Source organism: Oculina patagonica, chromosome 6 (genome assembly GCF_052425735.1).
Source record: "Oculina patagonica isolate OP01 chromosome 6, crgOcupat, whole genome shotgun sequence".
NCBI lineage: Eukaryota > Metazoa > Cnidaria > Anthozoa > Scleractinia > Oculinidae > Oculina > Oculina patagonica.
This window is the reverse complement of record NC_135763.1, coordinates 11,216,189-11,244,163: the sequence shown is the minus strand read 5'-3', so window position 1 is coordinate 11,244,163 and position 27,975 is coordinate 11,216,189. Positions and strand designations below refer to the sequence as shown.

The 27,975-nt window shown below is 39.4% G+C and overlaps 1 protein-coding gene across 1 annotated transcript; it reads left to right on the top strand.

The window, feature by feature from the left end:
• Window positions 1-88: 88 nt before the first annotated feature.
• Window positions 89-27,734, top strand: LOC144658668 (presequence protease, mitochondrial-like). Its single transcript, XM_078519131.1, has 31 exons — window positions 89-269; window positions 1,346-1,413; window positions 1,534-1,580; window positions 2,407-2,513; window positions 3,126-3,277; window positions 4,183-4,297; window positions 5,095-5,191; window positions 5,542-5,649; window positions 6,393-6,445; window positions 7,889-8,015; window positions 8,510-8,598; window positions 11,397-11,525; window positions 11,623-11,736; window positions 12,126-12,222; window positions 12,593-12,670; window positions 13,454-13,546; window positions 14,667-14,766; window positions 15,257-15,325; window positions 15,472-15,519; window positions 19,640-19,769; window positions 20,755-20,875; window positions 21,317-21,393; window positions 21,489-21,654; window positions 22,362-22,462; window positions 23,244-23,352; window positions 24,329-24,441; window positions 24,850-24,903; window positions 25,226-25,294; window positions 25,795-25,909; window positions 26,867-27,000; window positions 27,078-27,734. Exons 1-31 carry the CDS (start codon window positions 205-207, stop codon window positions 27,184-27,186), a joined length of 3,054 nt encoding a protein of 1,017 aa, XP_078375257.1. The 5' UTR covers window positions 89-204; the 3' UTR covers window positions 27,187-27,734.
• Window positions 27,735-27,975: the final 241 nt, after the last annotated feature.

The following is a 27,975-nucleotide window of genomic DNA, read 5'->3' as shown; positions in this document are numbered from 1 at the left end:
CTGCTGTGTGTGTGTGGGCTCAAGTGTCAATTTGCACTCTCTCTACCCGTGAAGGGCTCCATTCTTCCAGGCCTGGATACCAAGTCAATTTCCGCCATATTGGCATTGGCATATTGGCAGCGCGGAAAATGATGAGAGAAAAAATAGATTTGACGGAGTTACTATAAGCTTTCCTGTAAGTGCAAGGATCTGAAATTTTGAAGAATGTGGAGAGCCAACCGTTGCCTTCTTTCTCCTCAGTGGAATCATCTTTCAAGGCATTGCAAATGGTGAGTGCTCGTACATTACCATTTTCACGCGTACTTGTGTTCTTACATCATATTTCTTGATTTTGAATTCAACTCTTATTCGGGAGCATTAATATTCCTCGTCACGAGATTTGCTCAATCAAGTTATATTTTAGTCTACTGTGCACTGCTCTTTGTGCTCAGCATTTTGAATGAGGCCTGGAGTGAGGGCCATTCCTGATTATATTCCCCCTCCCTATCCCCCCCCCCCCAACCCTCTCTGCTGTAGACGAGATTTTCTGAGAAGGGCTTGGAAAGTTTTCTGAGGGGGCTGCTCCGCCTGCATCCTCGACTTACCTCATCAATGGCCTAAATGACCCATAAACTTATCACAATGTAACGTGTCTTTGCAGTCATATAAATTTTTCAACTTTGCATACTGGCTTTGTCTTGAGTATTTTAAGTAGCCTGCAAAGCAGGCATATTTAGTGAGCATATTCGAATGCATTTTGATTGGGTGCCATCTTGGAATCTACCCCCGGAGAGGATTGGGGATAGGAAAAAACGTGTCCTAGGGTGGGAATCTACTCGATTGCGAATTAGTACTATGTGCGCCCATGGAAAACGCCTGCACTGCAGGCTAATTTTTATGGTTTTTTTTTCTTACAAAGAAAATTGATTTGATACAGTACATCAGGTTGAGCGTTTAATGGACATGTTCATTGTCATGGTTGATTGATTATGTTACTAGTCAAAATGACAGATATTGTTTGGCAGGAATGACAATGTTCCATCTCAAAACACCCCGTTATCACTTAACCAGTTACTTTTACTGGAAGAGGTATTCTTGTCTTGGATCTTATGGCAATTTAAATTAAGGTAGAATACTCCTACTAGTCTACGAAAAGAATAACTTCTATCAGTAATAGTCGTGGATGACTGACAACGTGCTTTTTCCCAGACAGAACATTGTCATTCCCCCCTAGCAATGTATGTCATAATTTTTGCCTCGTGATGTAATCAATCAACGGTAACAACAAACGGGACAACTGAGACTGTAAAACACTCGACCTGAAACCGCTGTAAATAATACACATCTGTTTGTGATACAATGGCAGGTCAGTTCTTAAACGCAGTCTTTGTGCACTAAAGGAGGATAACAAGTACAATTCTTTGGATGCTGCAAGTATGTTAATTTTAGAACTCATGATCATTATTTTATTCAGCAACTAAAATTTTATTTTAAACCATTATTGAATCTCTACTGCAGACTTACATTATCCATTGCATTATTTGTATTGAACAGGTCAATTGAAACCTGGGGATAGAATTCATGGATATACAGTAAATAAGGTATTGTCAGTAATAACAGTGATTATGTTTTATATACCAGTTTCAATGCAAAATTTTAAATCTATAGGCTATACTGTGTTCCCGGGGGGGAACTTCCTATAAATGGGCTAATGGGGATGTGCCGCTGGATGGGGTCGCATTTTCACAACTGGACTGACTATAATGGGGTTGCCATTTCAAGCATTTTTTATAGGGTGACTAGAATGGGCCGGGTCACACTTTTCCGGGATTTTGAGAGTATGAAAATTCTGGCAAGTTGTGATTTATGAACGGAAATATTCGCCGAAAAAAATGTTACCGTATTTATTGCTGTTGTTCAATATTTGACAAACAGCTCCCAGAAAGTGACTAAGTTGGGGTCGTAAAAATTAAATTTACCCAAAAGTGACTAAGATGGGGTCTATAATTGGCCATAGAATATGACTATAATGGGGTAGGGGTTCTGAGAGGCCAGCGGCACATACCCAACAAATATTTACCCAAGTACCCCCCCCCCCTCCCCGGGACTGTGTTTATGTGAGACCAGTATGAAAAATCATATCTGACTGGACTGGAGGGTCATTATACTCTGGCAGTCTAAGCCTTTTTGAGTGGCGGTCTGTGCACTGTACGACCCTCAATAATAGACCCTCAGTCTGATGATACAAGTCATATATGCACCAGTTGGTCTAACAATTGTCTGAGGCTATTTTTTCTTAACCTTATGATTTATCTTTTTGATTCAATATGTTCAATACATCATGTTAAATTATAAATTTGAATTAAAGAAATAATTATGTACAGCTGTACTAATTTCAGACTGAGTGTACATCACCTTTTTTTACAGGTTGTGCCTGTACCTGAACTGTTCTTAGTGTCTGTGCAGCTGACACATGACAAAACAGGAGCTCGGCATTTACACATTGCTAGAGATGATTCCAACAATGTTTTCAGGTAATAATTAATTCCAGTTGCTTTATTCAAGCTACAGTTCCAAGCTCCCTACAAGAATCATATCCATTGCTTTCTGGACATTGGGTGTCTACCCCAGGAGGGGTACTCCGGCTTGTAAATGACGGGGATGATCGAAGGATTTTTTTGGGTTTGAAATTTTCGATTCTGGGATTTTTTTGGGTTGGAAAATTTGGCAAGTATTTTTTGGGTGACTTGATTTGAATAGGGGACTTTTTTGGGTATTAAAAACGAAATGAAGTGCCTTGGCACGGTCTTGAACTATTTTGATATGATGAATAAAAATAAACACGAGCGTTCACTTTTTTATGATTTTCTTTGTGTTATATTATTGCCCCTCCTGGCAATTTAGGTGTAATTTGACAAGGGATTTTTTGGGGGGTTATTTTTTGGTCCAGGGATTTTCTTGGGTAATGTCGGAAGACTTAGGGATTTTTTTGGGTCCTGAGTTTTGCCTCCATTCGATCATCCCCGTCATTTACAAGCCGGAGTACCCCCCCTGGGGTGTCTACACACCACATAGTCATGGTAGTGTCATTTGATTCTCAAGTTGTTAAAAAGCTGTTCAATTGAATACTTTCTTTTCCATTTCAGCGTTGGATTTAGGACTACTCCAATGGACAGCACAGGAGTTTCTCATATTCTGGAGCACACTGCTTTGTGTGGCTCACAGAAGTATCCAATTAGAGATCCATTCTTCAAGATGCTCAACCGATCTCTCTCTACCTTCATGAATGCTTTTACAGGTATGGTGTCAGTAATTTCATAAGATATTAAATAAATAGATTTAGCCTCAAAGTAGCACTCCCCGGTTATTAACTTTGCCATTTTTGTAACTCCGAATTTACTGACCTTTGACTGAAAAATATAGGTCTTGAGCCCGCGATCCAATGCAAACCATTACTTGGTCAGCGATAAACTTAAAAAAACATTCACCTTGATGAGTTCTAAATCAGAGCCCACAATATGGTCATGTAATACTGGTCAGTGGATATCTTGTTTTGACAGCTGTCAATTGACGGCCATAACATGGATGTCCAATATAAAAGGTGTAAGCTGACGTTAACCTAACCTTAACCTATTTCTGGAGTATGGCCGCCATGTTGGGGTGACTTATGTACGTCATTTATCGCTAGGTGCATGAGCCCATGAACCATGCTGCTAGCCATGATGACCATAAAAAAACCAAAAGCATGATTCTGTTAATTTTCTATGTGTATGGGGCTCTGCTACCGCCCTTTGGGCCACTGGGAGCTCCGCTATAGGATAGAAAAAGATGCCATTCAGTTCACTTTTTCCTGACAAAAGACTAACGTTTGAAACTACAGCTTTTCAAAAGTTCCGTACAGCAGTTCATTTACCTTCAAGTGAAAAATTAAGAAAAGGGATGCAGTATCCCCTCAGTAGGTTTGTGAATTAGGGGTACCATTTTATGCCAAAGGTATATGAAAGGGTTACCTTTTCTCTCAAAAATGGTATATGAAAGGGCAAGGGTTGGACCTCGAGAAAGAGCCTCTTTGTGGAAAATATTTTTGAGTACTCCCCACCTGGTTCTAACATAAATGCTCACACTACTTAATATGAGATTTTAAGTTACTTTATCTGAGTATCCCATTTTTCTTTTGACTGTTTGTGTTGAATCTTTTTGCAGCCAGTGATTTCACAATGTATCCTTTCTCAACACAAAACTCCAAAGACTTTCAAAACTTGCTGTCTGTTTATCTGGACGCAGCCTTCTTTCCACAACTTAGAGAACAGGATTTTTGGTTAGTTAACTAGACAGTATTATTAATTATAATTATAGCAATGTCAATGAACTTGTGTCATATTTAAATGCTGGCTTGCTCAGAATTTTTTCATAATTTCCTCCAACTCAGTAGTTATACTCAATAGCATTGTCCCCCAATATGGTTTATTTTACTGATTTATTATTTTTGTGTCAGCTTTCAACCCTATTAAAAAAGACAACCCATGTATCGATCAGAGCTGTGCTCTTACAGAGCCCAGCCACAGGCAACTTACTTAATATGTCTTTGGGTAACTTACAGTATAACTTTGTTATCATAAGCTTTTTAGAGCTGGACACCCAAGATTTCTTACATAAGAGCCTTTGGGCACCCTCCAGTCCTGCAATTATTCTTAGAGCACAGCTTTGAAGTATTACATGCTCTTTTCAAGACTACAAAAAACATGCACATTTGCATTTCTGTTATGATGTACTGTCCAACGCCTTCTCTCAGACAGAACTTTAATCACAAACTTACAGAGATAATTTCTGCTTGCATACCCTGTTCAACTTTCCCAGCAAGAAAGCTACAAACAGATACCTTGTCTCTGAATAGTAAAATTGTATACCCTGTTTGAGATGAAAGACACTAAAACCACACCCTGTTCAATGGGACGTCCGCATTTAGGCCAAACAAGGGAGTGCACTCTCCAGTTATGGAATTAATCAGAACTGCACTTTATAAAGACCTCTGTTTATTAGCTTAATATGGATACTCCCTGTGGTCTCTACAGTTCTACAATCTTTGACTATTGGATATGTATTTTCTTGTTCCAGGCAGGAAGGCTGGCGGTTAGAACCTGAAGACTTGTCAAACCCTGATTCACCAATGATCTTTAAAGGAGTTGTGTTTAATGAAATGAAAGGTGCCATGGTAAGATGGGGTAAATAAATTTAAATAAATAAAAATTAAATACTAGATAAATAAATAAATAGTATATATTCATTGTTTTAGTTAACAACATTGTTATTAACTATCATCGCATTGGCTTGAATTTAGGATCTTTTAATTTTAAATATTTTAAAATTTTGATAGTAACTGGAGTCCCTGATGGAGTCAATTACTATTTGAAATTCTGTCACTGGTTCTGCTAGTATACAAAAATATTTTATATACAATTAAGATAATCAATCTAATCTCGTGTACATATTAAAATGTCAAACAACAACAACAACACCATAACATGCAGCAATAATGTTTCATATTTTCTGTCATTTCTGCAGTCAACTCCCGAGTCACTATTTGTTCATCATGCCCAGATGAACTTGTTACCCAGTCACACATACAGTAACAATAGTGGAGGCGACCCTCTCTGTATTCCAGACCTTACAGTAAGTGCTTGTGTTGTGGTTTCAATTTGTTGCTGATTTGAAATTAAGGTTAAGTCTGTGTTTGAGCCTAGTGGCTCAATCAGGCCAGAGCTTATCCTGGTTCTAGCAGCATGAAGTGACTGTTAATATTTCTATATTTTCCCGCTGGATGGGATGCTAGTCCATTGCAGGGTTAGCCCCCAGCAGTAAATTCTCTGGTTCCCATTTATACACCTTGGTGGAGAGAGGCACTTTGAGAGTAAAGTGTCTTGCCCAGGAACACAATGAGGTTCCCCGGCCAGGGCTCGAACCAGGACTGCCAAATCTAGAGTCCAGCACACTAACCATTATTCCACCATGTGTCCCATGAAATTAATTTAGACAAGGAAAAATAAAAGTCAGTTGAGACTGAATTGAAAATTTTTAATCAAATAAAAATAATTTTAGTGGTCTATTCCTCATAACACTTGACTTGTGTAGATTTTAATAGATGGTTTTGCTTAGTCATTGTTGTACATGTCAATCAATCACACATTCTGATTAATCATGTATTTAATCACCGACCACAATTCCTCCCAAAGTAACCAATAAAGACATTGTATAAACTATATTCACCATAAAAACCAGAACATGCTGCATTTGTTTTAAATATAAAGGGAAACTATCCTGACCAGCAATTGTGCATTCAGAAGCTCTAAACTTTGCAACCAGGCATCTAAAGCAACTTCAATACATATTATTTATTTTAAATTTTTGCTTTTTAGTGGCAGCAGTTAAAGGATTTCCATGCTTCACATTATCATCCCAGTAATTCCAGGTGTGAACATTAACATGATTGTTAATAATAATGAATATTATATTTGTATTGTTTGACTTCTTGATAAATTGAGATTTTTTAAATACCTCTCATAAATGAAGTTCAAGATCCATCCATGCGCGCAGAGCAAGTTTTCTTCCGTCAATTCATGGCCCATGCACTGTGATGGGAAAAATATGCATTACGGATCGGCGCCCATTGAAACGTGTCGCCCGGGAAAAGTGGGGTACCCATGACGTTTTGCGGGCACCAAGCCTTGGAAACGAGACTGCAAAAGCTGCCGACGGTTTTGGTTTCTTTAGATCCTGAAGCGACAAATTCCCAAAAGGGAGTTGAATGCTATGCCCCTGAGTCCTTTAGAGGACAATGCCGATTGTTTGGAAGTGTCGGCAAGCTCTTTTTATCGAACAGTTTATGCAAAACCTCGTAAGTAATATTTCACGACCAAAATTCGAAGCGCCGTACACATCGTGCGAATTTTGGAAATTCAGTCTGTTTTTAGCAACTTTCCAAGTCAATCTTGTTGTTTAAAGCTCGGATTTCTGTGAAGAAGGCAGTTTTTTATGTCAACAAGAGAAAGCGGTTCTAAACCGAATGAAATTTGCTACGCGATACGCGGGTCAAATTTTAACACGGAATTTGCATAAAGTTGTTTATATTTTAGCGGCCGATTACGCGTGAATATCGTGAACGCACATTCCAAGTTTTGTTTCAGGTTTGCTCGCCAAAAGCCATGAAAATATCTTTGTTGTAGCGAAAATTTCGACGAGAATTATTGTTAAGTTTAAAGCGAAACACTTTGGAAAGAAGGCAACCGAATATTTCGTGGCTCTCGCTACTTCGGCACACGTTGTAAACAATTTGCCGCTTTAATTTGCTGCATGTGTTATTTACTTTCATTTTATCGGGAAACCTTATTTAAACCGATTAGAAATCATTTTCACAAGAAAGATAACAACTGTTTAGAGAAAGGGCAATCGACAGAGTGAAAATTTCACCGAGCAAAGGTGTAAACAACAAATTTCTAATCGCTAAATTGGCGACTGACAATTACGTTTGCCTCCCGGGACTAACCACAAATTACCGTCTATTATTTCCGCCGTCTTAGCAAAAACAATGGTTGAGAAATCGACCTACACAGGGGATTACTTGATTGACAGTACGTTACGCATGCTCTGTGTTTAATTTTAAGCTTATTTGCATTTTCCCGTGCGACGCTTTTCAATGGGCGCGTTTCCGTAATGGAGAAACAGTATGATTATCTAAGTGTAGGGTTTTGGCTTAGAAAAAAGACTTCCAACAGAGAGCTTAGCAGTTTTTTAACCTTTCCAAGCAGACAATATCATAGAATCTATTATATCATCTATTAAACTATAACAGAACATATCAATCAAATTTAATAATAAATTAAACTATTTATAACACTTACGATTTTCTTTGCAGGTTCTACACTTATGGAGATTTACCCCTTGAAAGCCATTTAGAACACATTGAGAATAAAGTTCTGCATCACTTTGACAAGATTCCAATAACAACAGACATTCCTCGTGAACCACGCTGGTCAGAACCTGTAAGTATGACTCAAAAATGGTTTATTTGTGAATTATTGTTATTTGGTTGGTGGAAAGTGCATGTACAAAATGTAACTGATTGAACAGTGGAATAATATGTGAATTTTTTCATTTCAAAACTGTAACTATTATGCTTGCCTGCATGTCTGCAAATGGCGACAGTTACATATATATTTCAGCTTCCTGCATGCATTGATTGCATCACATCCATTGCAAGCCAATAATTGGTTTGCATCATATGTACAGAGAGCTAAAAATTAATAATTAATTGTTAATGATTATTATTAATTCTACGTATACATTCTGCTCAATATGTTATCAGCATGGGTATTCTATTCCAACGTCCAAGTATACAAACTAGACACAATATAATGCATTGCAAAGACACAAACACATTGCAGACATTTGAGCTGTTCCTTCTTAACCAATGTGCAGAGTGCTTAGGATGAAGCTCTCTTTAATACAAATGTTGTAAACTTTGTGTTTCTCTTAGCAAGAAAAGCATGTGACCTGCCCTGCGGATCCAATGACGGCAAACCCAGACAAGCAAACAACAGTGGGAATGCATTACTTAACAGGAAGGTTTGTGAATTTTTATGAATTTATGTCAAGATCTATCATTTTGAATTTATTTTAAAACTCACTTCTAAAGTTACTTTCTCTTATGAGCCTTACTTCGCTCAGGTGTTGATGAAGAACAACTTTGTGAGCCTTTCCATCCAGTAACTTATTTCCATACAAATCTCATCTGTTTTTTTAATTTTCCTTTTATTTTCTGCATTACTACCACTCACTCCTATAGTTTTTATGATTGACATTTTGGTCTTATGTAAAGTTCTGTAAGGGGAATAATTGAAGGCCTAAGCGCAAGAAACGCACTTTGTGTTTTGGCCAAATTAAAAAAATGTCACAAACAACTCCAAATTTCGCATGCAAGTTCGTTTACGTGTGCTTAACATTGATCTGTATTCAAATTCGCTGAATCTAGCTTCGTTTTTTAGAAATTACGTATGCAAAGAACAAAGGCGTTTTGCAAAGCTTACGTTCTCCACCGTCAGCCAGCAGCATGAGTTTTTTGACACATCGCGTGTAAATCTTTCCTTCTAGCGTTATTTAACTGTCCGGGGAGGTTGAAAAACGTGTCAGAGCCATGATTTTAGTTCCTATCCAACATTTTGAGGATTCGCTTTAAGAAAAGGACTGGACTGAACACATTGTGACGCGATGTCACCTGATAGGCGTCATGTGAGAGGAAAGAGAAAAAAAAAATGGCCGTTTGTTCCTGAAAATCATTTGAAGCCTTTGGTTAGTTTTAGCGTAAGTGCTGCTGCCAGGTGGTTGAAGGACATCATTAAGTCTGAATACCCGTAAGTTTACAGCATCGCTCGAAGAACTGAGTGATGTTTCTGCCTTTGTTTTGTACAACAGCGCTGTTCAGCGCTTCAGAAAAAACGTTGCACAAACCGAGGTAGTTTTGAGCCTGGCGGCATAGAGAGTCTAAAACAAGAGGTTTCTTGCCGGGAACTTCGTCAACGCGAGTTTTGCAGGATCCGCTTGGGTGCTGCCGCGACAAAGTTGCCGAGAAGTGACCTGGTTTTAGACTTTAAAAAATTCTTTATATGTTCCCCAGGACACCTTCCCTTCGCAAAATATTTTCTGTGTCTCATTAAATATTCATCAATGAATCTATCGATTCGTGCGAACGAAAACCTCATAAGTTTATCTTGTTTTCGCGGGATTTTGTAGATGTGTGATGATGTAAGGAGTGGAGATAGAAGTGAGAGCAAGCCGGCGGCACTCAACTGAAAGCAAAACTAGTATAATGTGACAACACGAGCAAGCGTATTCAATCAACAATCAGTCTTTATTTCACTTTCAGCTCGGCAAATTCAGTACAGCTAACGGTAACGGTAACAGAGTAGAATAGTCTTGCCCGAAACAACAAAAACTAGATAACTGCAAACAGACTGCAGAAAAAGCTAGCTGCAAGCAAACTGGCGTGAAAGCTTACTGCATTAAAAGCGCGATCTATAAAAGGTTGAGGCTGACTCTGATCCTAAACTTAACTTGAAACAACTTAACTCCCTAATCCCTTGGGGTTAGTGTTAAACTTTTTTTTTTTTGCGTTAGGGCTAGGCTTTTGCGTTAGGGCTAAGTCTGTAACCCTAATCTGAAACTCTAATCCCGACCCTACGGCCTTGGGGTTACCTTTTGCGATAGGGCTAGGACTTTAACCCTAAAAATTTAGCTGACTTCATCGTCTTGAGAAACAAAAGGTTTCCTTTATTAATCGTTTGTAAAAGAAAAGTCAAAAGACGCCGCGCAAGCAAAAACCATGTCTTTTTGCATTGTGTTATTTTTCGAAAACGAAGGAAAGACCAGCAAAATTAGATACAGGGCAGTGTTGAGCACACGTAAACGAACTTGCGTGCGAAATTTGGAGTTGTTTGTGAGAATTTTCAATTTGGCCAAAACACAAAGTGCGTTTCTTGCGCTTACGCCTTCAATTATACATTGAGAGGGGTGGGTGAGCCACGCCCCTAGATATGGATTATGGTTATTTTATTTGTTAGTTTGAGTTTATTTTTTGGGGGTCTTAAAGCAAGAAATTATTAACTGATTAGTCAAAACTTCTATCACCACTGTCACCACCACACAACTTGGCCTAATTATCCTTGTTACTCTATATCTCATCTCTGTATTTGTCAGTGAGATATACTATAGATGTACATGTACTTTATATATGCACAAACTTAGCAAATGGTTCTATAAATTAAATTGTTCGCTCAGTAGATTTTCCTTATTTCAGATCTATATAAACTTGTTTAACATACACAACATAAAATTATGCAAGCTCAAACACCACTGATGAAGGGCTGAGCCTGAAACCTATGGCTTTTGAACAATATTTTTGGCATTTTTTACCCTTTTAAAATCTTTCACTTCAATTCATCCAAGTGCCAGGCAGTACCTGGAACTTTTATTCATCATTTAGTTTGTTCAGTATCTATAGGCTAGTCAAACCTCCACTAGCACATTCCTTAATTCGGTAGGCGGACACTTCCCATATGTAGACACTTATTTATCCATGGTAGCAGCAACATTCAATTATTAAATTTTTAGCCGCATCCATAAGCCAGACTCGTACCCAGTCGTTTTTCGCTATGCTCGAAGAGGTTGATGGGAAGGAGACAGAAAAAGTAAGTTCACCCTTCCCTTGATGCATTGCGCGCCGCTCATATTGCAAGAGAAGCGACTGGGTAAAAGTCTGTCCATAAGCAGCCTCTCCTCAATTAAAGCAGCAGACCCTTTTTCTGGTTCCACTGTACTCGTCTAGTCCTTTGTCATTCTGACTTGCATTTATTTTGTCTTATTAACAGCACCACAGATGCATTTGAGAACTTTACTATGATCATTTTGTCGTCACTCTTAATCAGTGGTCCAAACTCGCCATTCTACCAATCTCTCATTGCTCCAAATATTGGCTCAGACTACTCACCAGGGGTGGGGTGAGTATCTGTTAACATTTCATTTTCAGTTTGGCTAAATGTTTCAAACCAGTTTGATTTTTTTGTTTTCCTAAGAAAATGTATGTTTTTCTCACAGGTATGACAATGGAACAAGAGATGCTTCATTTTCAATTGGTCTTCAAGGCATCAAGAAAGACGACTACCCAATGGTTGTGGAAACCATTCACAAAACATTTGACAAGGTTATTGAGTAAGTGTGAACCTCTTACAAACAAAGACATTCTCCATCTGGAGCTATATGACTTGTGCATGATTGGTCACATGACCATGCCAATCATGACAAAAGCAAAAATTTCTATAAAATATTAAAATAAATAAATGAGAATTTTCAGTGGCATATTCACAGGGTGCCTATTTGTTCACTGATTCCGGGTTCAAATTGGAATTTGGAAGTGTTGGTTTTTGTATCAGCAGGAAAATTCAAAGGGCAAGGACAAGAACCAACAACAAACTCAACCCACATGATGCCAGGTCTGTGAATCAAACGCAGGCTACATTGGTAGGAGGCGAGTGTTCTCACCGCTGGGCCATCCATGCTCTCCAAGGCTTATCAGTTTAATTTTATTTCATTGATTGCAGGGAAGGTTTTCCATCTGAGAGGATAGAAGCAGCCCTGCACAGGGTGGAACTGGCTACAAAGCATCAGAGTAGTAACTTTGGACTTGGACTGATTACGGTATTTTGTCTCAAACTCCTGACAATATTTTTCAACTTTTTTTGGCTGGGTTGTCATTCTGTCACACGTGGTTGCCATAGGTCAGGGAATATTTCAAGTTAAGGAAAATTAAATTTTAAAAGGTTAAAAAATGTGGTCTCATCTATGTGTTTTTGGGGGAAACAGAAGAGAGGCTACTTTATCTGGTCACATTTTGTATTTTTCTGTCAGTTTTTATCAGGCAGGGAATTTTGAAAACTGATGTCTGTGGCAACCATTTCACATTATATGCTCGGTTTTCCACCTATAATCTCATTTGAGGATGTGACTGTTCATGATGCGATCTACTTGAAGTTTGTACTTGCCCAGCTTAAATCATTGTTTATTTTAGGGTATAATGTCAGCTTGGAATCACGGTGCAGATCCTTCAGATTATCTCCTTATCAATGACCGTGTACAGCTCTTTAAGGTACGACATCAATGAAACTTTGCCTGATCAAAATAAAAATCAAAAATTTAATATTTTGGGTCAAAAGCAATCAAAACTGGTGGAAGTGAGCTTTGGAGTAGCTTTTGTGGTTGGTAGCTACAACCCAGGGGGGTACTCAGGATTTCAAGTGACAGCATGATCAAATGGGGGCAAAAATCAAGACCCAAACAAATCCCAAGGGCTTCCAACAAAACCCAAGAAAATCCCTGGACCACAAATTAACTAAATTTAATTAAAATTAAATCCTATGCCAAATTTCTTCCCCCGTTAAATTTCCAGACATGTGAAATAATATAACACAAATGAAATCATTACTACTACGCAGCTAAGGCACTACCATAAATCTTTAGATTATTTTAAATACCCAAAAAATCCCTTCTTAAATCAAGCCACCTAAAAAAACTTGCCAAATTTTCCTACCCAAAAAATCCTGGATTCCAACATTTTAACCCCCAAAAAGTCCTATGATCATCCCCATAACTTCAAATTTCAAGTACCCCCTCCTGGGAGCTACAAAAGCTCTACTGTAAAGCTGCTTTTGTAGGCATGAAATAACAGCAGCTTCAAAGAAGAATGCGAAGCAGGGAGGAATTAGTTGAGGGCAACAAAACAAGGAGTATCTGTACCTTATGGCTTTATGTTACGACATGGTATGGCAGTGTTCGTTTTTTTTTTCATGAATCTCTGCCTTAAAAGCATTAGAACCCTTCGAGAACACAAATGATTAGCATATAATTTTTATGTTTATTTTTTTTTTTTCAGGAAAAACTTGAAAGTGGACCATTCCTTCAAGATAAAGTGAAAGAGTGTTTCAAAGACAACCCTCATTGTCTCACTCTTGTCATGAATCCTGATGTATGTATATTTAACATTATTATTCCACGAGCGTGCGTTGGATATGAGATGGCAGATAGTCAATAAGGCACGTAGCGCCAAGTTGGCTATAACGATATCATATCCCACAAGCGCGAGTGAAATAATTGTTATATTAAAAACGCCCAAAGAATTGCAATATTTGAGCTCCCCAGCTATTTTCGTTGACGTGTATCGGCTACCAAATTTGTGGTCAATGGTATATGAGCTCATATGCCATTGCCTGTTAACCAATCAAAACGCAGGATTTGCAATATACCATTGCTAGTTTTTAATAATGTTCAATAACCTATTGATAAATCACTATCCAGTGGATAAGTGTTAACAAAACAAACTATGCTATCCACTAGATAGTGATTTTTCCGGTGGGTAGCATTATCCGTCCTTTTAACAAGCAGTGTCTGACTTCACCTATTTGTTGACTTCCAAAGAGTTTCTATTTGTTGATGGCTAATAGAGTGTTTGTGGCGGCCATGTTGGAGGGGTGAAACAATAAAAGATATTTGCATAAAAATGATTTTTTTTCACAAAGGAGAATCATTCTATTGTTTCACTCCTCCAATATGGCTGCCATGAACACACTCTATTAGAAATATCGCAAGCATGTCATGTGATTAATATTTTGGTTGCCATTAGCATAGTTGTATGCCATATCGCGTTTCAAAATATCGCTAGCAAAAAAAACAAAAAACAAAAAACTGGCCTTACTCTGGGTAGCTTGGCTACCTTGTGAGAAATTAAATGTTGTTTGTTGGCCCAAAGAAGAACGTGTGCACCACCATCATGTTAAACCACCTTCAGCTTCGTCAAAATTTGAACTGGAGATTTTCCAAACCATCGACTTTTTTAAAAAAATCAGCGTTTTGATAAAATGTATTATATCAAAAACGGACAAGTCAGTAATGAGGAATTACTGCGGACAAATGCATGTAATCCTATTTTTTTCTGCGTGCAGTTATGTCTTCAGAATTTTTTTAGTGAGATTTTCTGTGCAATTTTATACTTTTGAAATTCAGTTATTTGATTATTTTATTTCAAAAACCGACCAGTTAGTTACACTGCATCATCACAAACGCCATTTTTAGTTTTACTTTTTCAACAGCCAGAGTATGAAACAGAACTAAACCGAAAAGAACAAGAAAAGCTTAACAGCAAAGTTAGCCGTCTATCTGAAGAAGACAAAACCTATATTTATCAAAAAGGTAAGTTAAGGTATTACAAGAGGATAGATTAATTTCTTGGTATATATTTTTTTACAATGCAGTAATTCTCGTTATAGCGGACACGCTCGGGGCGTCGTTTTGTGTCCGTAGTGAGAGTCCGTAATAGCGGGAGTCATTTCCAGTGAAACCTTTGCCGGGGATCTGGATTTTGTCCATAATAGCGAGTGTTCTCAATAGCGCGGTGTCCGTAAGGCGAGAGTTGATTGTACTGTCGGTCTGACATGTTTTTCAGTGAGAGCTGGACGAAATTTTCTTCGACTCTAATCGACTTTCAACTGCGCACGGTCAAACGTTCTGGGAGTTGACATCCTCTGCCTTTTTTAACAAGCGAAAACTCTCATCCATTCTCTTTCTTATTTGATTCGGGGATTAAAATCCTTTTAAATTAAAACAGTTAAAACGAAGTAAACGTCGGATGGTAAGCTATTTAGCTTTCGTAAATTAAACTTCATCTTTCCTACCTTGTCAGATATCGAATTGGCTGAACTACAGAATGCTACAGAAGATGTGTCCTGTCTTCCAAAGATGATTATTTCTGGTAAGTGATAGTTTATTTATCGATGCCATGAAATTTTGAATTTACGCCCTGTTGTCTGATGAGGCAAAAGAACATCAGTAATTCCTGAAGACTTCTAAGTAATCGCCTTTAAGTTGAATCTCCTTTATTCTTCATATTTTTTTTAGATATTGATCCCAGCATCAAGCCAGTCTCCCTGGAACACTACATTTCTGGTAGGTTATCGACAGTTTGAGATCAGTTTTGGAATTTTTCCTTTTAGCTCTTGTGTACCTATGATACCACAGGGGGCCCAAACAAACTGTTTGTGTATGGACTGTGCACATTTACATTTTTATAGAGAATGTATGGAATTTACCGAATGGTTTGTAGAATTGCGTATAATGGTGCAAAACATTAACAAATTTGTGCTGAATAAATGTTAAGTTTCCCACCTTTTGTGTGGTGTCGTTCTTTTGGCTCGAAATGGCGAATTTGTGTCAATTGAAGGGTATTTTACTTTCGCTGTTTATTATACATCTAATTATATGGAAAGGGTGGAAACTCCAACAGCTCCAAAGTAGAACACTTCCAGCGCCGAGCCGATTTTCGTCCTGATAATCCCATCGCACAGCTTTCAATCTACGCACCAGAAAAGAGGAAGGCTTGACGAATCTTCTCGTATCATTTGATCGAAAATTTATCCAAACGGTCAGGAACAAGCCTTCAAACGAAAACGGGTATCCAAAATTTTTAAGTCGTCCGAATGCGTAGCACCAATTTGTGGTGCCGAAGGGAAACGCTATTCCCCAGCCTCTTTGTGATTGGATACAATTGAACAATGGTCGTTCAAGATTTTGTTTCGTGGATAGGGAGGCAAAGGCAAAACCAATACTCAATAGTATAGGGAGTGATGCCAATGGTGCGACACAACCTTAGGACCCTCGCGCAAATGGCAATTACGACGGCGATGCCGAAAGAGATGCATTATCATTTAAATATGCGTCATTGTAACTTGTATGCGGCGAAGTAATTATGAAATATTCATACTGACTTAAGAAACGAGTAAGTACCTACATCTAGTCGGTATGAGTTTCATTTTTAAAGCTAGCTAGCTTCAATTAAAAGACAGGGTTCACTTTTCAACGAAAAAAATATTTTACAGCCCTAGAAAAAAATATCAGACTTTAGTCATCTCGCCTAGTTGTTTTGCAGAGATTGCAAAACAATACACCCACATGTGAAACTCTCGTGCAAAACCGTTGTTGTGATTTGCTATTCTTATGTTAAGGTCCGACTGATTGGGAAAACCCCGCGAACTCCATCACGACTTTCGTAGCCGGAGAAAATGTAGGCGATCGCGACTTTGCGGAAAGTGGGCTGCTTTCGGGACATGGCAAGGTACTCGACTTTGAGTTCCTTTATTTTTCTTTCTGTTTTTGATTTTTTTAAACATTTATGGCTGCAATCACTAAAATAGTCTTCATTTTCTAGGTTCGAAAACATTGACTTCTGAACAATCTCAAATCCTACACATAGCCGAAGCTGGGCACAATATTCTTGTAACTGGGGAGGGAGGAACAGGGAAATCTTTTGTGGGGAAGGCTATCAACAGTCAACTGCTATACAAGGGAAAAAGGTTTTCATTGTTTGTGCGAGCGGTGTTTCGGGAAGAGTGTATTTGGAAGTAAATAAACAGACGTCAACGGCCAGGGCTCAAAATAACGGCCGGTCAAAGGACAATGTCCGGCCAAAATGACGATTTGATTTTGGTTCGGCGGTCATTTTGACCGGTCGCGTACACAGCTTTCAAATAAATAACATACAAAAATTATTCGCAGTATTTCTTGAAATTTTAGAGTAAAATCATAAAATATCATAGCAGCTTGCAGTCACAAATTTGTAGACTGAACAGATGAGACGGTCACGCTCTGCGGATTTGTTAGTCGTTTGCTTTAATAAAACAGGAAACATACACGTCTGTAAATACGCTAAACAGACGACGATGAGCATCGCACCAATCAACGTCTGCTATTAACACGCGTACGCAATTACAGTTTCAATTGTCAGGCGGGCCGAGAAAAATAGCACTCGTTAGTGGATTTAAAAAACTATATGCACCTTTAGAAAGTACAAGTTCGTAGCGCGTTTTTCACCAGCAAGATCATGAGAAAATAATAAAATCATTAAACGCTTTGAATGTTAAGCCAGCAATGTTCCTGTAAACTGTGCCTATTTCGCAACTGAACGTGTCCACATGTCTGCTGACAAAATACTTAAAAAATACTTTGCCGTAAGTATATTTGATTTTCAGCAGCTTCTCAATCAGACGGGCTTCTCTCATGTAGGTGACGTTGAAAACTTAAAGAGATCCATGATTTTTGAAATGCGAAGCGACGTAGGCTTTCTTGCCCAACTCTTGGCAGTCTTGAAGAAAGAGAACTTTTAAAAGAGGGCATCTTATAGGAAGCTCGATGAACAACGAGTCTGTAACTTTGCAGTGAAGAAATGTTAAACTTCCAGCACACCCTTAATGAAAGGCCTGGTTTCTCAGCGTTGTGGACGAATGTGAAATCTTTTCTCGGCGGTTATTTTGTTAATCCCCTAGCTTGAAATGAGATATTGGTATCACATGATACAGGAAATATATCTAAAAGTCGAGGACGTGAATGTGCTTACAACCAAGATCGCCTCCACCCGTAAGTCGTTAACTAATGTAAAACTATGCAGAGTAACATAACATTACGGCTACTGAGCATTTTGTTTTATACTTTTTATGTAAAGTAGAACACAGAAGAAAAGAAATTCAAAAGGCGAACATAATAAAATGACACTTTTAGCGATCAAAACATTTAAGCTTATACTCTTTAACAACGTTTTAGCTAACGAGGCGAAATTTTTGTCAGAATAGGCTATTGCTTCAAAGTAAATACGCAATATTTTGACCGGTCAAAAACGAGACATGACCGAGCAAAAATTAATTTGGCCGGTCAACATGACCGGTCAGTATCCAGAAATTATTTTGAGCCCTGACGGCGTACTCCTTAACTTCGGCGCATACAAGTTACAATGACGATATTTAAATGATAATGCATCGCTTTCGGCATCGCCGTCGTAATCGCCATTTGCGCGAGGGTCCTTAGGTTGTGTCGCACAATTGACATCACTCCCAATACTATTGAGTATTGGTTTTGCCTTTGCCTCCCTATCCACGAAACAAAATCTTGAACGACCATTGTTCAATTGTATCCAACCACAAAGAGGCTGGGGAATAGCGTTTCCCTTCGCCACCACAAATTGGTGCTACGCATTCGGACGGCTTAAAAATTTTGGATACCCGTTTTCGTTTGAGGGCTTGTTCCTGACCGTTTGAATAAATTTTCGATCAAATGATACGAGAAGATTCGTCAAGCCTTCCTCTTTTCTGGTGCGTAGTTTGAAAGCTGTGCGATGGGATTATCAGGACGAAAATCGGCTCGGCGCTGGAAGTGTTCTACTTTGGAGCTGTTGGAGTTTCCACCCTTTCCATATAATTAGATGTATAATAAACAGCGAAAGTAAAATACCCTTCAATTGACACAAATTCGCCATTTCGAGCCAAAAGAACGACACCACACAAAAGGTGGGAAACTTAACATTTATTCAGCACAAATTTGTTAATATTTTGCACCATCATACGCAATTCTACAAACCATTCGGTAAATTCCATACATTCTCTATAAAAATGTAAATGTGCACAGTTCATACACAAACAGTTTGTTTGGGCCCCCTGTGATGATACTACATAATTAATCAACGTGAAAACACTTGTGATACTTTTGAGTGGCAAGCCGCCGTGAATTACCTTCAATCGTTTGAGTAACTTGTTTTCCACTAACCGCACGGAAGGACACATGAATGCCATTTTTGCGCCACTTAACATTGGTTTACTGCCAATATCTCGTTCACGTTTAAGCAATGCAAAAACTCTCTGCTTGCCTCATAAATCTTATTTTTTGTGGTGTTTTGTCACATACTAAGGTTTTATACAGGGAATTTAAGTTAAAACCAGGTGCCTTGTATAGCATAATAAACAGCACCGCATGAAAGAACCGCTCGATAGCTTTCATTTGAATATTTACACACTAGAGCCAAGTTTACAAGTTAGACCACATATAGTACAGTATAATAAACAGTACGACATGAAAGTACTGCTCAGTAGTTTTATGTGAATATTGACAGACTAGGTTTTTTAACGGTCACACACCAGCCAGGGTTTTTCTCAAAGAATCAAAAGTTGAAACCACCCTAATTGCTTTAAATCAAGGCTTGACTCTGCGAGTGAATTGTTAATACGTATATGTGTCTTACCAACAGCTGGTGTTCCTGTGCAGTATTGTGAACAGCCTACCAATGATATTACATACTTCCGTGCCATTTCCAGTATTACCGACATACCTGATGATTTCAGGGATTACCTTCCTCTCTTCTGCTTCATCCTAACCAAGTAGGTCCCTTATGGATTTTCTTGTTAATGGAAGAAGAGCCGTTACGAATTGCATGAAAAAAATGCCGTAAAAAGTCGGTTACATGATAAACATTTTGCAAACAAGGGTTTATTTAGCGAGAAGGAACTAAGAATATTGCCAAAAATCCAATTGAAACGCCCCATTTTTTAAATCGCAACTTGAATAAGCCAATTTGCCAATTGCTTGATGGTTGGATAATCTTTATTTAAAACACGGTCAAATTCATCAGCTTCATACAACAATCTAATTATAATATATATACAAGAAAGAGGGGAAATATAAAAATATATGTACAAAAATAAAAAGCTGCTTTCCACGAATGCCGTGCCCTAGAGTACTCGTTCAATTAGTTTTTTAAATTGCCCAAGGGACTCCGCTTATCTTACGTTAATAGGAAGACTGTTCCACAAGATGGCGCCACTGTACGTAAAGCTGTTTTTGTAATAGTTAGTGCGCGGTAATGGAACATTGAGTTTGTTTTCAGAGTCCCTTAGGTTGTACGCGGTTTTCGTTTTTCAAATTTAGATGATAGGTAGTCTGGAGCCAACCCGTGCAGAGACCTGTAAACCATCGTGGCTCTTTGAATTTGCTGCTGGCGAGCTAGATTTTTCGGATCAATTTAGGTTTCTGGGAAACTGCTCACCTACCCCTCCCCAAACCTAACATTTTGCCCAAAGCGATAACTAAGGGTTAATGTTAGGTTTGGGGAGGGGTAGGTGGGCAGTTTCCCAGAAACCTAAATTGATCCGATTTTCCCATCCTAGAATTTCAAATAAATCACCAGCGTGCGCGTCATAGTTTGAGAAGGTCAAAACACGGGCTGCTCTATTCTGTAGCTTTTGTAGCTTGCTTGCACAGCATTTCAAGACGATCGTTCGTTACGGGTGCGTTGCAAGTTGTGACACCCCTCTGCAACTTGCAATGTGTTTGCCTCGTGCAACATGGTTTTTTATGTTGTTGTAGGATGGGTGCTGGTAACCTTAACTACCGTGAGTTGTCCCAGCTGATGGAGATGAGGACAGGCGGCATGTCACTATCAACACACATCTCTACCCACCACAGTGATATGAAAGCTTTTGAACAGGTGAGGGTGGGGTGGGGAGCAGCGCATCATAATCATATCTGGGGGAGAGGTGTGAGGGATATATTGGAAACGAGGGTGGGTAGATTGATGTTACCATTTATCTATCAAGAGATGATAAGGGCGGGGTGGGGTTACTTCCTTACCTTTGTAGGGGGAGGGGGCATTTTCTGCTCATTTGAGCTAGCCATGCTATTGGTTCACGAAGCAGAAGATAACAGATAACAATGATGTTTTTGTAGGGGAAGATGTAAATGAAGTGATCAAAACATATGACAGAAGAGTATTGTGATTTTTGTTTAAGGACTTTGCTCGCCATCTTAAATCATGTTTGCAACTGACATGAACAAACCTTCACGATAACGTTTTGAAACGAGTTGAAATAAATTGATAAAGAAATCCAAACCATTTTTGTGAGCTTGTTGATGAGTTTTTGCATTTCAGGGTCTTGAATTTTCCTCTCACTGCCTCGACAAGAACCTTCCTCACATGTTCTACTTGTGGGCAGAAATATTTTCCAGGTTGGTGCTGTTAATTCGAGCATTTTTCCTTCAGTCTCCATTTGTGTCGTAGGACAAAGCAGACAGTATTTTATCTTGTCCAAAATCTGTTGCAGACCTACATTGAACAACACTGAACGTCTGCGCACACTCATTAACATGCTCGCCTCAGACCTAGCGATGTCCGTCTCAAACGCAGGACACTTGTACGCGATGGCACTGGCAGCTAGTTCCCTGTCTCCTGCAGCACATCTTAGTGAGCAGTTTGGAGGACTTTCTCAGGTACTTATCACATATATACACGCTTGCACACGCAAACATTTTGGAGTGAATTTGTGGATGGCACCTAGATATATGTTGGGAAATGTACAGAAATAACAGGAAATGTTTGAGTAAAAAAGAAGGAGAGAGAAATTTCATCGTTTGGTTGACCACCCAACATCAAAACTGATCACAGACCAATCATATCACGCGATTAGAATCAGTTGGAATCAACTATATAGAAAAAACTATAATAACTGGTTGTAAGGGCAGGAAAAACATGTCTAACCGGTTGTAAACGCGGGAAAACATGTAGCCAGTTCTGAGCGCGGAAACAAGTAACCGCGGTTGTACACGCAGAAAAACATGTAAGCGGTTGTAAATGCGGGAAAACATGTAAGCGGTTGTAAGCGCGGGAAAATATGTAAGCGGTTATACGCGCGGGAAAACATGTAAGCGGTTGTCAGCGTGGGAAAACATGAACCGATGGCACGCACGGGAAAATTCGTAACCGGCTGTGAGCGCGGGAAAACATGTTACCGACTGTGAAGCAAGGGGAAACATGTAACTGGTAACGATGGATTGAAATACTTTAATTTGTGTTTGCCGGAGCTAAGTTACGTGATTCTGAACAATCCGTGAAGCAGTTGATTTGCCAGTTTGCTTGCCGAAGGTCTTAAGACCCACCACACTGTAATAGCATGTGACATTTTCTATGTGTTATTTAGGTCCTGTTTATGAAAAACATCGCCGAAATGGAAGACTTGACTCCAGTTATCGAGAAATTCGGCACTATAGCAGTGAACGTGTTGGAGGGGACGCAATTCAGGTGAGAAACACATTTTGAATAACATCTTTTGTAAACGTAATGTAAAAAATCTAATTTTTCTACCCACGTAACACAGGAGAGCCCTCAGAAGCTCGTTAGAAAGCGTACACGTGTGCATCGAAGATCGAATTAGAGTTTGGAGTGTAGGTTTTTGTGGTGGGAGGGAAACCGGAGTACCCAGAGAAAATCCTCGGAGTAAGGACGAGAACCAACAACAAACTCAACCTACATATGACGCCGGGTCAGGGATTCGAACCCGGGCCACATTGGTGGTGAGCAAGCGCTCTGACCACTGTGCTATCCCTACTCCCAACTCTTTGTCCAACGGCCTTTCCTCGATTCCTGGATTTTAAGTGAAATTTGTAATAACCGAAAACTGGTCGTTAAACCCTCTGGACTGTCGAATTGCTTCCAAATTTTCTTTAACCAGGGTTCGTACGGGTCTTGGAAAACCGTGAAAGTCAGAATTTTAAAACTTTATTTTCCGGCCTGGAATTCATCGAATAAAAGTGTGGGTCATTAAAAGTCATTGAAATGATGTTGGTTGTACAAAATATGTTAGTCAGTAAGACCCACAATCGAAGGCCAAATTTGGTTATGGAACTATGAAAGGACATGGAAAAGGTCCTGGAAAGCTCAAAGAGTACGAACCCTGTTTAACTGGCCTCTTGAGTTGAAGTTTCTGCGCAGACAGAAGCGAGCAACGCAAATGTTTGTCTGGTGTTGTGTTTTGTTGTTGTCTTGTTTTTTGTTTTTTCTTGCTGACGGGTTTTTATTGCAGGTGTGCCGTGAACACTACAGCTCAAGGTCGACAAGCGGTTGAAAATGCTTTAGAAGGCTTCTGTGATTCGCTGCCCAGTAGCATATACGAGGAGTCATCTCATGTTAAGGTATTGGATCGCATATGGAACTGGGGTTGGCTGATACTGCTCATACCCACGACCTGCTCCTGTCTGGCCTCGTGGCTCAGTCGGTAGAGCAACGGTGATCTTATCTGGAGGTCACGGGTTCGAATCCTACCGAGGGTCAAAGAATTTTTCTTTGCCTCGTGTGGTCCCTGATTTCCTTTCCAGTGCTCACGCTCAGAGGGCAATTCCTGGTATATTTTGCCAGCACATTTAAATTACCCCAGTCAGTAACAATGCTAAATTTGGATCCGAATTTGTTAATCTTTTATACAGACTTAAATGTAAATTCAGAGTTAACAATGTAACTGACGATGACAAATGTCTCTAAAAGGTCTTAAAAAAATATTTTTACAAAAGTTTGAGGCTTACTGATAAGTTATAGTGACAATAGAAAGTCCCGGACTAGTGTTAAATTCGGTCTCTATTTGTACGAATGGTAAGCAAATTCGCATGACCGCGAAACGGAATTCAAATTTGTTAAGCACAATTTGTCGCAGCTATAAAAAACATTTAAGGGGTGGGGAAGGGGAAAGGTTTTGGCGTTTGGATAATACACTTGAAAAGGACAGTCTTTCAGTTTGTTTTTGTTATCCATGCCGGAGAAATGTAACCCATTACGGTGAAACTGGCAAATAACAGCGCACGTAAATGACGCGTAAACGGTCCAATAACTTTTCAGGTTGGACCTGCTGATAACCAATTAGATTCAAGAACTTTGTTTTAGTTATGATTAATATAGCACGACCTACGGGTGAAGCTACTTTAACAATTTTCTGTTGACAGTGAAACGCCCGATGCATTTGTCAGTTAGAAGCAAAAAGCTACTTGTTCGGACTAATGTAATCTACTGTTCGGCTCTTATTCGGATGGACACGCAACGCTCTGAGAAGCGTTTCGTCACGATCAAGATAGCGGCTGCGAGGAGACTCAGACCGATAACAAGTCCCTCTGTTTTTAGTTCCCAGACTACCAGCCGAGTGGTGTAAAGACCCATTATGAGATGCCTTTCCCAGTCAATTACATCAGCAGGTGCCTTCCTACAGTGCCCTATACTCACCAGGACTTCCCAAAGTAAGTGATGTAATCAGAAATCGTATCGCATTTGTGTATATAGAGCGGTTTTCACTTGAGTGTCGAAAGTAATAGCGTTTTCTTTGGTTTTGCATTACTCGCTTTGTGATTGGTTTAAAATCCTCGCGCCACTCTCGCCAATCAGAAGTAAAACCAAAACCAATCATGACGCGCTCGCGCACGTTTTCCCGCGCTTCGTGTCGGCGACATGTATTTGCTTCGTTTTGATTGGTTTACTGGATTGTCTGTGTTCTTTGTGATTGGCCGAGTAATTACTTTGGTTTTGGTTTTACACACTCAAGAAAATGCTCTAAAGTCGCAGGAAAAAAACAAGTCTTACATCATGCTGAACTCCAAATATTTATATTTCAACTGTCCGACTGTTAATTTTCTTTCTTGTTTTTTTAGATTAAGAATCCTGGCCAAACTGCTTTCTGCGAAGTTTCTTCACCGCGAAATAAGGTACGAATAGCTCGAGCAGAGGATTTTTTTCAACTTTGTCACTAAATATATATCATTTTGCTTTGTCTTTTTCAGTTGAGTTGCCATTTACAAAATTCTGCAGCCATATTGGAAAAAAGTACCATTATACCACATAAAATATATTCTCCACTGAATGGATAAATTAGACGCGTTCAAGCTTTCCATTGAGGCAATTCTCAGATTTGTGGACGCAATACAACAGAAAATGAATAAAATACGTTCATTCGCTCGTTCGTTTGTCCCCGCATAGCTCGTTGGCTCGTTTCTTTCGTTCATTCAGTTTTACGGAATTTTTTTTTAGGGAAAAAGGCGGAGCATATGGCAGTGGTGCAAAGATTGGCGGTGGCATTTTCTCTTTCTTCTCATACAGGTAAAAACCAGAAGCGATTAATTCACTTTGTTATAAAAGAGTAAGGCAAGGTAAGCAAGTCATAACAATGAAGGACCTCATTATCTTAGAAGACAATCTTGACTGATAGCTAAAGAGAATTATAAAAATGCATCAAAATAGTTAGGAGAGTTTAGATGCTGATGTTAGAGTTTTCGTTAAGCTCATGCGTCTGTTCAGTTGTCACGTGTTAATATTTCGCTTCATGAAACAGAAACTTGGGGAGAGGGGGTGTTGTTGACAACTGCGAAGAAGACAAATGAAATAACGACATAAAATAAATAAGTGTGATCGGTTCAACAAAACGTGTCCGGGAAGACTGTTTTAGTTAATTTCAAGTTGATCAGCCGCCTTCTTAGGGTACAGATGAGTTTGTAGAGCTCGACATACTTCTGCCACAAGGGTCCCTGCTGCGCACAAACAACATTTATGGAAACACCAAGTTCAATCGTGTCATCTTTCAATCTGTATTTTTTTTTCAGAGATCCTAATTTCGAGGGCACGCTGTCAGCGTTTGAGAACTCCGTCCAGTGGGCACTTGACGGAAAGTTTACAGATCAAGACATCGAGGAAGCTAAACTTTCCGTCTTTGCAGAAGTAAGAGTTAAATTCAAGACTTCATTGAACTGAAAACTAAGTCTTTCTTTCAAGAAGGCCGTCTTGTGAAAAAAGGGTGAAATTTCTAGGATTTTCTTTTTTGCTTGGTGACATTTTGTTTTTGTTTTTAATTTTATTGCTAATCCGGCGCCTGGCCACACAGTGCCACTCGACAAAATTTGGGTTCCCTTTGCTTTGACCAACCAAAATCTGACGTGACGTGAAGAGGTGAGCTCGACAAGGCAATTTTTTAATTTCCCGCCATAACACGTTGCCATGAAACTCCGTATGTCCCACTTGTTTAATCAAAAACCGTGGAATGGCAAAGGAGTGGCGAGCGACGCGGTGGGCTATTGGCTAGCGCGTTGGATTTCAGATCGAGCGATCTGGATTCAAACGCTGAAGTGTCATTGCGTTTTGTTCTTAGGCAAGACACTTCATTCTCTCCAGGGAGGTGTATAAATGGGATCTGCAAACTATTAGGGCAAAAAATGATAAAGTGTAGGGGAGTAGTTGCCCGGGGGGGTCTCCCTATAGGCCTTCGGGGGCTCCGCCCGGGGCTTTTCGGCTTCAGGTATTGGGTGGGATACGGGTTAAGTACGGGGTTGGAATCTGTCTGCCTGGGCCTTACGACGCAATGGTCCACAGACAGAAGTCATCAAGTCCACGCCATGTCTCTAGGTAGGGGGTCCAGGGTATCGGGGTCGATCTGTAGTTGGTAAGGGTTGAACTGGGGCGGGCCTCCCCAACTTTTGGTCCCCCCGGGAGTAGTTGCTTCACACTGGCAATAGTACACCACTAGGATCGTATAGAATTACCAAAGGAAAGGTGCGCGTCACTTTAACTTAATTTCGTGGGACTCAATGATCTTGTAATAATAATAATAATAATAAAATAATAATAATAATAATAATAAAAAACTTATTTAATGTGAACGTTGCTGCTATCGTCTCATAGGTTGACAAACCAGTATCCCCTAGCAACCGTGGCATGCTGTACTTCACCCAAGCCGTGACAGATGACATGCGCCAAACCAATAGAGACCGGCTTTTCAGCGTGACCAGGGATGACGTCATCCACGTGACACGCACGTGAGTATCTCTTGTTTTGTCACGTTTCTGTGTTATGAGCCTTTATTTCGTTCTAAAGGCTTGTGCTTTTTGTTTAGGTACCTGGCCTCCCAAGACGTTCCCAACTCGATAGCCGTGCTAGGACCTGAGAACAACCTTACAGCTAATGACAGTTCGTGGGTTATAAGAAAAGAGAGCCTGGGCTGACTTTAAAATTACTGTTAAGTCGGATACCACCAGGAAATTAGCACAAGACAAAACCACAAGAACATCCCAAAGTCCTTCAGGCAGGCAGTGCCAGGCGTGCGTTTTAGAACTTCAAAAAAAAACTGCAGAAGTTCGCTTTCAAGCAGAATTAGGTCGCTGTCTGTAGTCAAATATATACCAGGAATAAATGAAGTGGTCTGAGTTGGCGCAGAATGGAAATGAACGATGTTTTATAAAAGTTATTATGAAAATGTTATTTAAAGACGGATTATCAGATCATCATGCATATGGATCTAACAAGGAGGTCGCCAGGTCAATCAACCACGACGATTTTGCTCCACTTTTCGTTTTTTAACTGAATTTATATCTGTACAGTTTGTCTGTCGCCTCCCAGGCCAAAGGCAGACTTCCACTTAAAAAAAAAAACGGAGAGACAAACTCTAGCTTGACTTTTATGGTTGCGAGAAATGTTTTAGTTATTTGTGTTACTAAGATGGTTCTTACATCCAGTGTGTCAAATGCTGAATTAAACGCATAATTGTCTTAAAGGAAGTTTTCAGTACACTCGTTTCAGGGACTTAATATTCACTCCATCTCAGGGGTGGGGTATAAACCCAGACCCTGGGAATGAAATAAGTCTTTCACTTAGTTGCTTAGACCAGAAATCAAAATATTACTTTTTTTTCCAATACCTGGAAGGATCTTTTGATAACAGAAACAATGAATTAACGATAAAGCCTTTAAATAGTCGTGATCCATTTTATAACCTCATTTAGAAGAAGTTGGCCA